The sequence below is a fragment of the Portunus trituberculatus genome, chromosome 31 (assembly GCF_017591435.1).
Source record: "Portunus trituberculatus isolate SZX2019 chromosome 31, ASM1759143v1, whole genome shotgun sequence".
NCBI classification, from domain to species: Eukaryota; Metazoa; Arthropoda; class Malacostraca; order Decapoda; family Portunidae; genus Portunus; species Portunus trituberculatus.
In genome coordinates this window covers 16,906,278-16,921,277 of record NC_059285.1, presented here as the reverse complement: position 1 = coordinate 16,921,277, position 15,000 = coordinate 16,906,278, and the positions used below count along the sequence as shown (strand labels likewise).

The window sequence follows — 15,000 nt, the reverse complement described above, 5'->3', positions numbered from 1 at the left end:
TGATAAAGCTTCATACGGCGACGTCCCATATGTAGTAGAAGGTAAAGAGATCCAATAGAGGAGGACAGGGGAAGTGTGTAAGGTTTAGAAGATGGAAGACGGAAGGTGGAAAGGGAAAGTGACGGGGAAAGGGAGATGTATGGACATCGTAGAGTTCAGAGACACGAACACATTATGGAAAGAATCATGCAAGAAGGAAACTCGCCACAATCCTTCCCTCAAAACGCTTGGTAATGACCTAATGGTTTTAAAACGAGCACTGAAACAAGCAAACACACGTCTCTTTCTCCGCGCTGAGGAAGCAAGGCCGGCACTCACGTCACGTCCACGACACGCGAGTCACGGCACGTGTGGTGAGGCGCTGCACCTCGCCACACCACACACTGTCCCTCCCTCGCGGCACTGCCATCTGGCCCTTGAAAAAACATAGAGGTACATAATGTCCATGGAAGTTAATCTTAAACCCTCAAAACTGGTAAATTTATATCAAGTATAATATATATATATATATATATATATATATATATATATATATATATATATATATATATATATATATATATATATATATGATATAATTATTCATTTATTTATTTATTTATTAGTAGTAGTAATAGTAGCAATAGCAGTGGTAGTCACATAATAATAGTAACTATGGTGGTGGTGATGGTTGCATGTGGTGCCTGAGAAAGGCGGCTCCTTACCTCTCCTCGCCTGCAGGTCTTCCCACAGACGCGCACGAGCCTCCGCTAACACCCAGAGCCGCGGCGGGCCCACCGACCCCTTGCCTCCCCCGGCCTTCCTCGCCTTTGGTCAGACAGCGAGCAGCGCGGCGCCGCACACCAGCGACACCGACGAGGAGGAGGCGCCACTCAGCAGGTCACTCAGGTTACTGACGGCCACGCCGACGGAGAGTTTCCATCTAGAGAGTCGCCAGGCGGGCGTTTGGGGTCCAGGAGTCGGCGGCGTGCCGCCAAGCAGCAGTGACAGTGACGAGAGTCGAGGCGGCGGCAGCAGCTACAGAAGCGTAGGGGGCGTAAGGCCCCCCTCACCAGTCCACGTCCCGTCCCCCGACGAGGAGGAGCGGCGTATGCTGGACCGACTCATGACAGGAAGCCCAGGATCAGGTGAGTCCTGTTGCCCACTCCCGTGTCCCCAACGCTCTCCCAGGGGGCCCCACCCTCCCCTTCTCCCCTTCCCTCCCACTGCACAGTGACGGGGCACGTCCTCCTCTGTGACGAGGTGAGGGCGTGTCCCACGCTGGCAGTAACACGCCTTCACGACACACGGCGCGGCAGGGCGGCGTGATGAGGGCGCCAGGTTCACTGTCTCTGTGTTCTGCAGGTAATGAGGGCGACACCGAGTCTCTGATGGAGGTGGACCGAGCAATGGCAGCAACCATGGCGATGACAGCGGGGGAGGAGGGCGGCCAACGCGGGGCCGCCAGAAAGCTGGGCGTGACCAGCCCCGCCGCCGCCATGCCACGCCTGACGGGGGCAGGCAGCCGCTCCCTCAACCGCAGCATCGCACAGCTGGCACACGAGGATTCTCAGCAACGGCCTGACCACCGACCGCCCACGCCAGCCCGCCCCTCGCTGCCCACACTACTTCCCGCCCGCCTGCTGGACGCTCCCCTCGCAGCCTCACTGGGCTCCTCCCGGGGCGAGGCGCGACCAGCTCAGAGGCGCATCACACTGGCCAGCTTCCCACGCTCCTCCTCAGAGCCACGCTCGCTAATGGGCTCCGCTGGGCCCTCCGCCCCCACAGGAACGGACGAGGCCTTCGACGGTCTGCCTCTGGACGCCTCCACACGCTCCGAAGGTTGGGAGGCGCTCAAAGGGTCGCGAGCGCGACCCTCTGCCCTGGCACAGGCCACCGATGGCCACGTGGTGCCGCTGCCGCCCATCAACCGACCCCGCTACATGGAAGCCAGTGGGCGCGGGCGTACGAGCGGGCGTGGGCGGGGTCTGGGTGGTGATGACGGGGGAGACACAGTGCTGAGTGTGGCCAAGAAGACCCTGGAGCAGCTGGAGACAGTGCTGGCCCCGCACGAGGGGCCTGCCGCTCCCCGCCCACCCCACCGCACCCGTCCCTCCCATCAAATACACCTGGAGACCTAGCACCTCCGGGACGCCCCAGGGAGCACCCAGGGGAAGGGAGCGTGGTGGCGGGGCGTGTTGCGCGGCGCTCCACCAAGGCCAGGACGCGCCCTCCGCACGGCGCCGCGCCAGGCAATTAACACAAGGCGCGACGACGGCGGCGTGCAGGCAGAGGATGTGCTGGGAGAGGCGCCTGCCCCAAGCAAACCCACCCACGCCAGGCTGCCGTGACGATCTCCCTGACACGCCCAACCACGTACTGCCCGCCGCTTACTGTGACCCGTGACACGCGACTGTGGCCATGAACCTGAGGCGTGGCGCGGCAGACACACGCCCGAACATTGCTGGGCGTGCTGGTCCGTGCCGCCCGCTGCCCTCCACCCGCCTGTTGTGCCTCGCGCCAAGTGAACCATGACAATCATTCTCTCTCTCTCTCTCTCTCTCTCTCTCTCTCTCTCTCTCTCTTTCCCTGCAGTAACTCCCACTTCACTTCCGGTGTCTTATCAGCACTGTCAACACTCCCCCCCACGGCTGTCCAGTGCGCCAGACAGCCTCGCGCCGCCCCACGCTCCCCGAGGCCACGCCAATACCCGCTGGTGGCCTCGTGTGTCAAGCAGCGGCGCCCACGAGTGTCCTAGTGTTCAGGCCGCGGCGGTGGGTGACCTTGTTGCTGCGGCGCCATAACTCACTCAATTTACAACCCCTCAGAGCAGGACAGCACGATAGACGGGACCACGCCTCCTCCCTCCTCTCCTCTCCTCTCCTCCTCTCCTGACCCACTGTGTTCAGACGTCTGCCAATATCGAGCGCCACTTTCTCTATCCTCACTTGCTGGCAGCCATTCTCGTACTTCATGTAAACCTCTTCTCTCTCTCTCTCTCTCTCTCTCTCTCTCTCTCTCTCTCTCTCTCTCTCTCTCTCTCTCTCTCTCTCTCTCTCTCTGCCTACAGGACTGAAAATTACCCAGTATAAACAACTCTCCTCCTCCTCCTCCTCCTCCTCCTCCTATTCCTCTTCCTCCTCTTCCACCTCTTCCTCCTCCTTTTCCTCTTCCACCTCCTCCTCCTCCTTTTCCACCTCTTCCTCCTCCTCCTCCCTCAATCACCAAGGAGCAAACAGGACAACAGAGTGATATAATGAGTGAAGCAGCCACAGCAACACAAAACAAGGACCAGTAATAGCATAGCCGTCCGTGAGAAGGCTGTGGGCGTGCCGTGGGTCCTGTGGGGGTTATGTACTGTCCTTTGCCGTCCGTAAGAAGCGAGACTAATAAGGGGCAGTGTTAGTAACTTTATAATCTACGTACGTCAGTGTTGAGTTACAAAGAATATATAGTATTATAGCAAAGAAGAAGAGGAGTAAGTGACGGTGGAGAGAGATGAAAATGAAGCCAATAATATTATACATGTTAATGATAAAGGTGATCAATAAAGGTAAATAAATAAATGTGTTTTTTTTTTCTTAATTTTCTTGTTTTTTGTGTGTGTTTGAATATTTTATAGTTTGACATACAAATTTTTAACTGAAATGTACTGTTTATCTGTTTTTTTTTTCTCTCTTCTTTTCTCTTTTATCTATCTATCGTACTTATTAATTTGCCGCGGTCACATTTTTCTTTAAACACTATTTCATTTTCTGTGATTAGTGTGGCAAGAAGGTTTATCAAGGGGACACTCCTTTCTTGGCTGCACAGAGGACAATAAATGTATCAAACAAAATAATAATAATAATAATAATAATAACAAAACAATGATAATAACAATAATAATAATAATAATAATAATAATAATAATAATAATAATAATAATAATAATAATAATAATAATAATAATAATAATAATAACAACAATAATAATAATAACAATAATAAATAATAATAATAATAATAATAATAATAATAATAATAATAATAATAATAATTATAGTAACAATAATAAGAAGAAGAAGAAGAAGAAGAAGAAGAAGAAGAAGAAGAAGAAGAAGAAGAAGACGATGAGAAAGAGGAAGAAGAAAACGAAGACGAAGAAGACGAAGACGAAAACGAACGAAAAAGAAGAGGAAGAAGATGATGAAGACAAAGAAGAAAAAATAACGAAGGAGACGTCTACCGCATTTTCTTCTTTCGTTTTTAAGATACAAATGCAGGAAATAGCAAAAGAACATAAGATAAGAAACAAAGAAGAAAGGCCATTACTGGAGCGGCACTTCACTGTGATGACTCTAATAACTTGGATATCATTACGAGCAGGGCCAAGTTATGTCCGGGCCGGTCTTGTGTGTGTGTGTGTGTGTGTGTGTGTGTGTATGCGGCTCGCCCATGGTCTGGCTCAGCTCGGTTACACAGTAGTACTAATCACGAACTTTATCTCCAGAGGCACAAGGCTGACCACAACGAAACATTCACCATATGACATTGCTATTCTTTCAACTTCACGTTAGTAGTTCACTTTCTGCTGGGTGTAGTTGATGGGTAACTTGAAAAAACTGCGAGGGTGTGTCACATATGGTTTCTCAACAAGTACTCACAGACTCTCTCGAAATTTGGCATGGTTCAAGTACCCTTCATGAATTACTCACATAACGGTGCATGTCGAACCTGGCTTTGCCCACACATGTACAGACGCCTCACACCAATTCATGAACTAATAAACTGATGAAATAAATTTGAAATGTAATATGGACCCACCATGCTTACATTTATAAATATGGGAAATTTGGCTTCCTTCTGTGCAACCACCAAACACATGGTAACGCTTTGAAAAATTACCTTAACTGCCTGCAGTTACAAAGCTTTAAAAAATAACATTACCAGCCTGCAGTTACAACTTTCTATAATTTGCTTATAGTGAGAGAGGACGAACTATTAACCACGGAACTAAATCATCCATAAAATGTTGTGAGAACAGAGAGCGTTCCTGGAAGTTGAAGTTGAGTGCAGCTGAGTGTGTGCACGCGACGCACTTTCAATTAACTTTGTTCTTTTTTAACATTCACCTTTGCGTTTATTCTCTACGTACATCATGGCATAACATACCTTGCAACTTTCAAAACCAGACCACAGAGAGCTTCCCACAACAACTACCGGGAAACATACGACAGACACAAAGAATAAAGAAGTGGTCAGTATTCAGGAACCATCACCCTTCAAATGTCACCACAGTAAGACGAGACACGGACATACATACATACAGAACAATTACGCGCAGAACTGAATGTACGAAAGACTGATGTGTTAACGGACAGTAACAGTGTGTGTGTGTGTGTGTGTGTGTGTGTGTGTGTGTGTGTGTGTGTGTGTGTGTGTGTGTGTGTGTGTGTGTGTGTGTGTGTGTGTGTGTAGCGAGAATAATTACGCATAACAAGTGGTAGGAATTTATGAAGGCACAGAGGCAGGCATTAAATTAAAAAAAAAAAAACAATAAATAAATAACGTGAAAATGAGGCAATAATCTCTCTCTCTCTCTCTCTCTCTCTCTCTCTCTCTCTCTCTCTCTCTCTCTCTCTCTCTCTCTCTCTCTCTCTCTCTCTCTCAGGTCGATATCCCCGTGTAGCGCCAGGCAGCAGTTCCAATCAATGCAGCACGCCAATCATTTGTAATCAATACCAGAACGTGAGCAGCAGCAGCAGCAGGAAGCCCATTAACCATTAACCTTCCTACCTTCCTTCCTTCTTCCTTCGTCCACGCAACTCTCTCTCTCTCTCTCTCTCTCTCTCTCTCTCTCTCTCTCTCTCTCTCTCTCTCTCTCTCTCTCTCTCTCTCTTTCTCTCTCTGGTAACTTTAACTACTACCATTGACATAACTGGAAAAATATAATAATAATAACAATAATGATAATAACAGCAATAATAATAATAATAATAATAATAATAATAATAATAATAATAATAATAATAATAATAATGAAAATAACAATAACATTGCCGTATGCTATATTGAAAGTTAACGAGGAGGAGGAGGAGGAGGAGGAGGAGGAGGAGGAGGAGGAGGAGGAGGAGGAGGAGGAGGAAGAGGAAGAGGAAGAGGAAAAGAAAAAGGAAAAGAAAATGGTAGAGAAAGAGGAAGAGGAAGAAGAAGAGGAGGAGAATGAGGAAGAGAAAGAGGTGGAGAATGAGGAAGAAGAGAAACAGGAGAAGGAAGAAGAAAAAAAATAAATAGAAACACCACAACAAACACCAAAACAAACAACGGAAGACAAAGGCGAAGAAATTGAAAGGAGACTCGTTCACTTGTTCGGAGGAAGGAAGCTCGCCCGGGACAGACAAACAACACGGAAATAGGAATCAATAAGGCAAACACTCCACCATTCCACACAACACCGCCACCACCAAGGGTAAACACAGGGGGAATGAAGTGGCCAGGTGGAGGTTGCTAGCATCAACCACGACTATAGGTAAAGGTGAATCATAAGTAAAGAACACAAATACCATCTAATTTTTATGTAATTCATCCGATTCTCTGGTACACTCTGGAACTCCCTATCTGTTTCTCTATTTCCATCTTCCTGTCTTTCTTCTTCTCTATTTTCATATTCCTGTTTGTCTTCTTCTCTATTTCCATCTTCCTTTCTTTCTGCTTGCTTCTGTATTTCCATCTTCCTTTCTGCCTTCTGTATTTTCATCTTCGTCTCTCTCTGCCTGCTTTTGTATTTCCATCTTCTCTGCCAGCATCTGTATCTCTGCCTGCTTCTGTTTTTCCATCTTCCTCTGAGCTGAACGCAGTGAAGAGGGAGGCAGTTTCAAGACATTTTTTTGTTTATGAAAGAGGGAAGAAACTGGCCAAGGGCAACATAAAAAGAAAAAAAAAAACAGACCCACTTAGTTGCCAGTCCCCTTGCAGATCCGAGAGAGTTAGCCAAAATAAAGGGATAAATGTCTTGAAACCTCCCTCTTAAATGAAGTCGTAACCCACGATCGTAAAGAAGGAGACGAGAAGTAAAAATCACGACTGCAAGTAAACACCACGACTACCATAAACAAGTAAAAACGACTGCCATAGGTAAAGAAAATGACCATAAGTAGAGAAGCAGACCATAAGTAAACATCACACTACCATAACTAAGAACGACTGCCATAAGTAAACACAACCAATAAGTAAAGACGACGACTATCATAAGTAAAGACGACTCCCTTAAGTAAAGTAAATGACCATAAGTAAACACCACATTGCTATAAGTAAGAATGATTGCCTTAAGTAAAGAAAAAGACCATGAAAAGGCCACACTATATTTAAGTAAGGACGATTGCTATAAGTAAACACGCCACATTTGTTGAAGTTCATAAGTAACTACAGTGAATCTTGGAAGTAGCAGGCATTTACAGTCAAATGAATTAATAAAGAAATAGATGAATAAATAAGACAAATAATAAAAACGGTGTATTTATGATGAGTATTTATGTTGAAATAGTTTACCAGTTCTTAGCCAATTCATTATTTCTTTCCTATAAACCAAGAAAAGGACCATGGAATAACCAATTAATCTACTTTATCTTAATATGGAAGAAAAAAAAGGAAAAGAAAAAAAATGCTGCATTTATGAATTTATACGTTTTCTTCTGGGTAAAAAAGAAAAAAAAAGCTGAAACAATAAACTAAACTATTTCCTTAACGAGAAAAAAAAAAAAAACACAAGACTTTGATAACTGAGAGAAAAAAATAAAGCCACACTGTCAAGCACCACCAGCCTGCACGCCACACAGAACCCACACAAGTGCCAGACAATGCAAACAAGGCAAGTGTGGCACCGCAAATGTTCGAAGTCAGGTCTTAGAAGTGTTATAAGTAAAGGTCAGGAAGTAATATTAACCTCTTCAGTAGTGGGACGCATTTTTACCATAATTTGGGGTACGATTAGACGATTTTATTTGCATGAGGAAGGCTCTATAGAGGTCAGGAGATTAATAGCCAAAGTCTTTACTATTTTACTCCCCACACGAGTTTCTGAGACTGTACAAAATCGCCAAATAGTATCAAGAATGAATATGAAAACGCGGCATGGTAGTGAAGGAGTTTAAAGTCATATTTGCCATCAGTCAGACCCAGCCAGACTGTGGTGCAGGTCTGGTCTTCGTGCTGCAGGAAGGATGGAAGTCTATCATAATTAGTACAAAAGGAGAATGACTAAAAGGATACCGGGGATGAAGGATATTCACTACGAAACTAAAGCCTTCAAATTTACGTTCCTTAGAGAGACGTAGGATAACAGGACAGACAGTATTTAAGAGGTATGTGGGAAATAATAAGGAAACGTAAACAAAATTCTCAAGTGTCAGTTATCACGATGGAACTAAAAACAATGGCTTCAGGATAAAAGTTGATTAAAAAGGGATTAAAAAAAAAACTTGGTTCTCAAATACACTCGGTAACACTAATAATAAGTCTAATAATAAGTCTAATAATAATAATAAGTCAATAGGGAGCTTTACTGATCGATGAAATAAATATATGGTGATGATGATAGGTGGAGGTAGATAGACATGTTTCATAAAGGGACTATTACGTGTTGGTAGGATAGACACTTACAACTTTCCTTATTTTTTTGTTTGTCCTTATGTCTATGTGATCACTGATAATTTTCTTTTTTAGTCTACTCCAACACTATAATGCAGACCGTGCTGGAAATACATAAGTCTACCTTGAAACTTACATCAAATTCCACACCAAAGAAAACTAAATTAAATGGGTGACCTTAGTAATATTCCATTATACTGACCACAGTGATAATTATACTTTTTATTATAGATGTTTTTGATACGATATGTGTGGTAAATGACTGTCGATGTACGTTATAGGGACATGTTTTGTTGTGGACGATGACAAAATGATATGTAAATGCAGGATATTTCGAAGATTTAGCATGTCGGTGACGAGAACGATTAGAAGATACGAATAACAATAATCTATAACAGTAGTAGTAGTAGCAGTAGTAGTAATAGTAGTAGTAGTAGGTCTTTAGACATCCGCAAGTGAAAAGACTAATGTGAACGTGAGTGAGTGAGGAAGCGAATGAGTAAGTGAATGAGTGACCATATGAATGAATAAATGAGTGAAAAATGAATGAATGAATGAATGAGTTAATAAATGAACGAGTGTGCAGTATTATAGTATGGATTTTGTAACGCAGCTCTCTCTCTCTCTCTCTCTCTCTCTCTCTCTCTCTCTCTCGAATATAACCAGAAAATACCTTCCTTAACTCATAAATTCCCGTAAAAACCCAACATTGTAGAAAAAAAAAAAAACAGGCAACACAATTAATTCCTTACCTTTCACAGTGTTCATCTTCCTCAAAACAAACTTCAACCATTAAAACTTCATGGGAAAGGTCGATTTTATTAATACAAAGGAAACACCAAGAAGCCAGGAGAGACACACACACACACACACACACACGCGGCAGTCCCTGTGTGGAGTATAAAACGCCCTGCAATCGGGCACGGAGCCAAACACCCCACGTACCTTAATTAATACATCACCACGTACACTGCAGAGAAAAATAAATGAAAAATAAACAAACTAGTAAATCAAGTGAGCCTTTTTCTTTTTTTTATTTTGTGTTGACCTTGGCCATTAAAAAAAAAAGGATAAACACACGGACGGACGTGAAGCAGAAGAGTTCGACGTACAAAATGAAGACTATAGCAATCAATGTACGTGATCAAACCAGCCACGTACGGAGAAAATATAAGAACATTATACATACGTACGTGCCTGCCTATATCAACGTACCTACTCTGTCCGTAAGTCTGTCTAAAATAAAAATTATAGACACGGATGGACATGAAGAAAAATTACGTACAAAATGAAGACTATAACAGTGTACGTGATCAAACCAGCCACGTACAGAGAAAACATTAAAAACATACATACATACATACATACGTGCCTGTGTATATCTACCTCCCAGCCACGTACATACATACATACATACATAAGTACGTGCCTGTGCATATCTACCTCCCAACCACGTACAGTGAAAGCAAAAGAATATACACACATACATACATACGTACGTGCCTGTGTATATGAACCTCCTCTGTCCGTAAGTCTATCTAATCCTCTTTATAAAACTCCCTATTGACTCGGCGCTAACAACTTGATTACTGAGTCTGTTCCAATTATCCTCAACTCCACTTCACAACTAATTTTTTTTTCTGTATCTTTTTTTTTAATTTAACCTCATCAAGCTTGAATCTGTTATTTCGGGATCTGCTCTGATTACTGACCCTTAGTTTTGTCGACGTCACCCTTGTTATGTTCCTTTTGCCATTTTATTAACCTCTTCTAAATTTTAAGTGATAAATAGCTTCTGTAACGAATGTGGTCAAAACTACTTCTCGTCTGGAATATTTCGCCAAAGCCGTAAATAAAACACCTTTTAAAAACACGTGTAAATGCCACAGAGATGATTTTCCAGGGTTTTCAAGAGTGTTTCTCCTCATAATATTATAGAAACCTTTTAAATATATCACCAAAATCGTAAAAAACACCTTAAAAACTAGTCTAACTTTATCATGAACATTTATTCAACAGCCACTGAGATGATTAACCGTATTCTCAAAACTATTTTTTCTAATAGTAATGTGGCCCTCCTGTTAACCCCACTTAGTTGCCAGTCCCCTTGCAGGTCCAAGAGAGGGAGTCAAATCCAGAAATAAATGTCTTGAAACTTTTTAAAAATTATGTGTTGCCCTTGCCCAGCTTTTCTTTCTTACATAAAAAAAAAAACCACGTGTATGTTAAAAGAAATAATAGCCCAATAAAATAGCAGGGATGGAGCACAGAAGACGTCACACACACAAGATTTCCACACTACTACTATTAATCTGTCGCCAAAACCGTAAGAACACCCTTAAAAACTCACAAATACAGATTTAAGTAGAGCCTTTTGAAACAGAGGAGGGGAAGGAGAGAAATGTTTCAAGATACGCGTGTATGTGTGTGTGTGTGTGTGTGTGTGTGTGTGTGTGTGTGTGTGTGTGTGTGTGTGTGTGTGTGTGTGTGTGTGTGTGTGTGTGGGAGGGCGAGCGGTCAATAGATGGCAGCACCAATGAGTGAGCCGGCGGGAACACCAAGCACGCTATTCCCGGTGACGGATCAAGGCAGGTCAAGGTAAGCCGCTGTTAATTAAGTGGTCGGCTGGCCAGGGAACGCGAGGTAGGTAGGTAGGTAGGTAAGGGAGGGGAGGTGGAGGGTAGAGTGAAGGAACTTTTTCTTGTCTGACTTTTCATCACTTCTTCCGAGCTCTCTCTAGCTCTCTCTCTCTCTCTCTCTCTCTCTCTCTCTCTCTCTCTCTCTCTCTTCGAACCCATCTCGCTTGATAAAAATTTAAACCCCAATATTATTAAACAAGCCGGACCGATCCCAGGAGAGTCTTATCGCTCAGAAAATTGTATCACTTCTTCAGGCGACCAGTGGCAGGGAAAAGAGTCACTTCAAAATGCCACATCAAAGTGTCCTCTCTCTCTCTCTCTCTCTCTCTCTCTCTCTCTCTCTCTCTCTCTCTAATTTTATAACTCTTTATAACTATTATCGTTATTATCATTTATTACTTATTATTTTTATCATTATTATTATTATTATTATTATTATTATTATTAGTAGTAGTAGTAGTAGTAGTAGTAGTAGTAGTAGTAGTAGTAGTAGTAGTAGTAGTAGTAGTAGTGGTGGTGGTTGTGGTGGTGGTTTTGGTGGTGGTTGTGGTGGTGGTAGTAGTGGTGGTAGTAGTAGTATTGTTATTGTTATCATTATTATTGTTATTATTGTTGTTATTGTTATTACTTTCTCTCAATTCATCAATCACGTGTAAAAGTATTACGTACATATAAAATACACTTCCTATAGGGATTTCTTTTTCTATTAAGTAATGTATATCGTAGGTGACATGTATAGCTAAAGTCTGCTACGTCTGCTTTCTCATTGTATCTAATCAAAAGAGCCACGCCTCAACGGACGTGGTCTTCAACAACATATGTATATATACTATAATATTCGTAATACAAAGAGTTAATAAAGAATATCAATCAAATCAATCTTCTAACGTTATCACTGCAACAACCAACAATTCACTCATACGGCTGGGACCACACTGTCATAATAAGGATGAATAAATTAATGGTAAGGTAAGGTGAGTCTAGGTTAGGTTAGGTTAGGTTAGGTTAGGTAAGGCAAGATAAGGCAACGTTAGTTCAGGTTAGTTCAAACTTAAGCTGCGTTAGATAAGGTAAGATACAATAAGATGAAATAAGGTAAAGTAAGGTCATGTTAGGTTAGGTTAGGTAATACAAGGTGAGGCGAGGTGAGGTGAGGTAAGATTAGTTAGGTTAGGTTAGGTTAGGTTAGGTCAGGTAAGGTAAGGTAAGGTTAGGTTAGGTTAGGTTAGGTTAGGTTAGGTAAGGTTAGGTTAGGTTAAGTTAGGTTAGGTTAGGTCAGGTAAGGTCAGGTAAGGTAAGGTAAGGTTAGGTCAGGTAAGGTTAGGTTAGGTCAGGTAAGGTAAGATCAGGTAAGGTAAGGTCAGGTAAGGTGAGGTAACATCTTTTCTTTCCTATTCCTGTTTCATCTCTTTTCTCTTCTTTGTTTATTTCATTCTATCTCACTCTCCTTTTTTACCGAGATTTAAATATTTCTTTCCTATCCACCAAAGTTCTCTCTCTCTCTCTCTCTCTCTCTCTCTCTCTCTCTCTCTCTCTCTCTCTCTCTCTCTCTCTCTCTCTCTCTCTCTCCGAATCTTTGCTACTACTTTCCCTTTCCTTCCTAAAACTTCAATTCTTTCTTTTCTCTTCCATCAAAAACCATGAAATTTTCTCTCTCTCTCTCTCTCTCTCTCTCTCTCTCTCTCTCTCTCTCTCTCTCTCTCTCTCTCTCTCTCTCTGCTACAACACCACCACAGCAGGAGCAATCGGTCAGCAGCAGCAGCAGCAGCAGCAGCGGTCAGCCAGGTCCAAGCAGCGCCCGTGGCCATGTGGTAACTCTATTAAAGGCCCAATTATTCCAGCCAGCCAACCTGACGCTTAATTAGTGCACCTGAGAGAGAGAGAGAGAGAGAGAGAGAGAGAGAGAGAGAGAGAGAGAGAGAGAGAGAGAGAGTAATTGCACAGGTATTTTGGTGGATAGGAAAGAAAATGGAAGGATTGGGAAGAAAAATAAGATTGACACAAAGAAAAAGAAAGACTAAAGATACACGAACGAGAGAGAGAGAGAGAGAGAGAGAGAGAGAGAGAGAGAGAGAGAGAGAGAGAGAGAGAGAGAGAGAGAGAGAGAGAGAGAGAGAGAGAGAGAGAGAGAGAGAGAGAGAGAGAGATGTGTGTGTGGAGAGTGTGTGTGTGTGTGTGTGTGTGTGTGTGTGTGTGTGTGTGTGTGTGTGTTTCTGAAGTAAATAGATACGTTTTGGCAGGGAGATGAAAAAAAAAACATGAAAGAATAAGAGAAAAAACAACAAAACGAAAAGTTATGCGAGAGAAAGAAAGAGAGAGAGAGAGAGAGAGAGAGAGAGAGAGAGAGAGAGAGAGAGAGAGAGAGAGAGAGAGAACGAAAAAAAGTAAAAGACAGAAAATAAACTGAAAACAACAAGATACTGACGCTCGGCAGATATAGACTGACACAACACAGCAAAGTGAAAGAAGAAAAACGGTCAGAATCAATGAAAGAAATGTTCGATACACTCACACACACACACACACACACACACACACACACACACACACACACACACACACACACACATACACACATACTCAAACTGGACTGGCCATTATTAAATCAGAGAGAGAGAGAGAGAGAGAGAGAGAGAGAGAGAGAGAGAGAGAGAGAGATTTTCACCAGTTAATTTCATGAAAACTTACTACAACTAGACTAATATTATTAAGCTACATGCCCCTCCCCTCCTCTCCCTCAACTCTCCCTCTCTCTCTCTCTCTCTCTCTCTCTCTCTCTCTCTCTCTCTCTCTCTGTTGAAGTGGATGGAATATATACATATCTGTGCCTGTTCCGCGTAGATAATAATGGAATGGAGTAATTGATTAAGACCAGGTGTACACGTATACAGTAATTGCACACAGGTAACATTGCCAAATGCTGCCACACCTGCATGTATACACGTGACGTACACACAACCACATACGCGCGTTATTTTCATTTTTTTACTGCATTTTTTTTTTCATAATAGAATAAAATGCAGAAAAAAAGACACACCATTTTTTTTCCTTAATGTACACGAAGTAGAGTGAAATTAAGAGGAATAGAGTAACGAAGTAAAGAGAAAGAAAGCGTAGGTTAAGTGAATGCAGTAAATGAAGAGTTAAGAGAGTGACGAGTGTGAGCAGATTACCATAACCAGATGAATATGTTGGCGCCATGACTGACAGATACGCAGATAAATGGCTTTAGATAAACACACCGATAGATTTATACAGATTGACATACATACATAAATGGGACAAAATCTGCATTCACTGATAAGATTGATAGGCAGAAAATTAAATGATTGACTTAATGAATAAACGGCGAAATATGCAAATAAAGGAGATGATTAATAGAAATGAGGTAACTTTTGCTGGTTTTCGTCTCAAGTACAGGCAAACAAACAAACGACTAACTGTACACACAAACAAACAACAAACACAAACACAGTACCGTCGGGAAAAACTTTTCATTCAACTAACTTTTGTCCAAGCTCTAAACTCTCTCTCTCTCTCTCTCTCTCTCTCTCTCTCTCTCTCTCTCTCTCTCACTTTTGGTATTAGTTCACTTTCATTTTATTCCTGATGAAATAACATGTTTTGACTTGTTTTAGGATTGTTCTTAAGACTGCTCTCTCTCTCTCTCTCTCTCTCTCTCTCTCTCTCTCTCTCTCTCTCTCTCTCTCTCTCTCTCTCTCTGATAAGACGTAATAACAGAGATTGTGTGTGT

The 15,000-nt window shown here is 42.7% G+C and overlaps 1 protein-coding gene across 1 annotated transcript in view; it reads left to right on the top strand.

The window, feature by feature from the left end:
* The window catches only part of LOC123511076 (espin-like), a 58,232-nt gene extending 55,258 nt beyond the window's left edge, over positions 1 to 2,974 (top strand). The window contains 2 exon segments of the mRNA XM_045266691.1: positions 721 to 1,127; positions 1,345 to 2,974. Coding sequence (XP_045122626.1) covers positions 721 to 1,127; positions 1,345 to 2,120 — 1,183 coding nt within the window. The 3' untranslated portion in view covers positions 2,121 to 2,974.
* Positions 2,975 to 15,000: the final 12,026 nt, after the last annotated feature.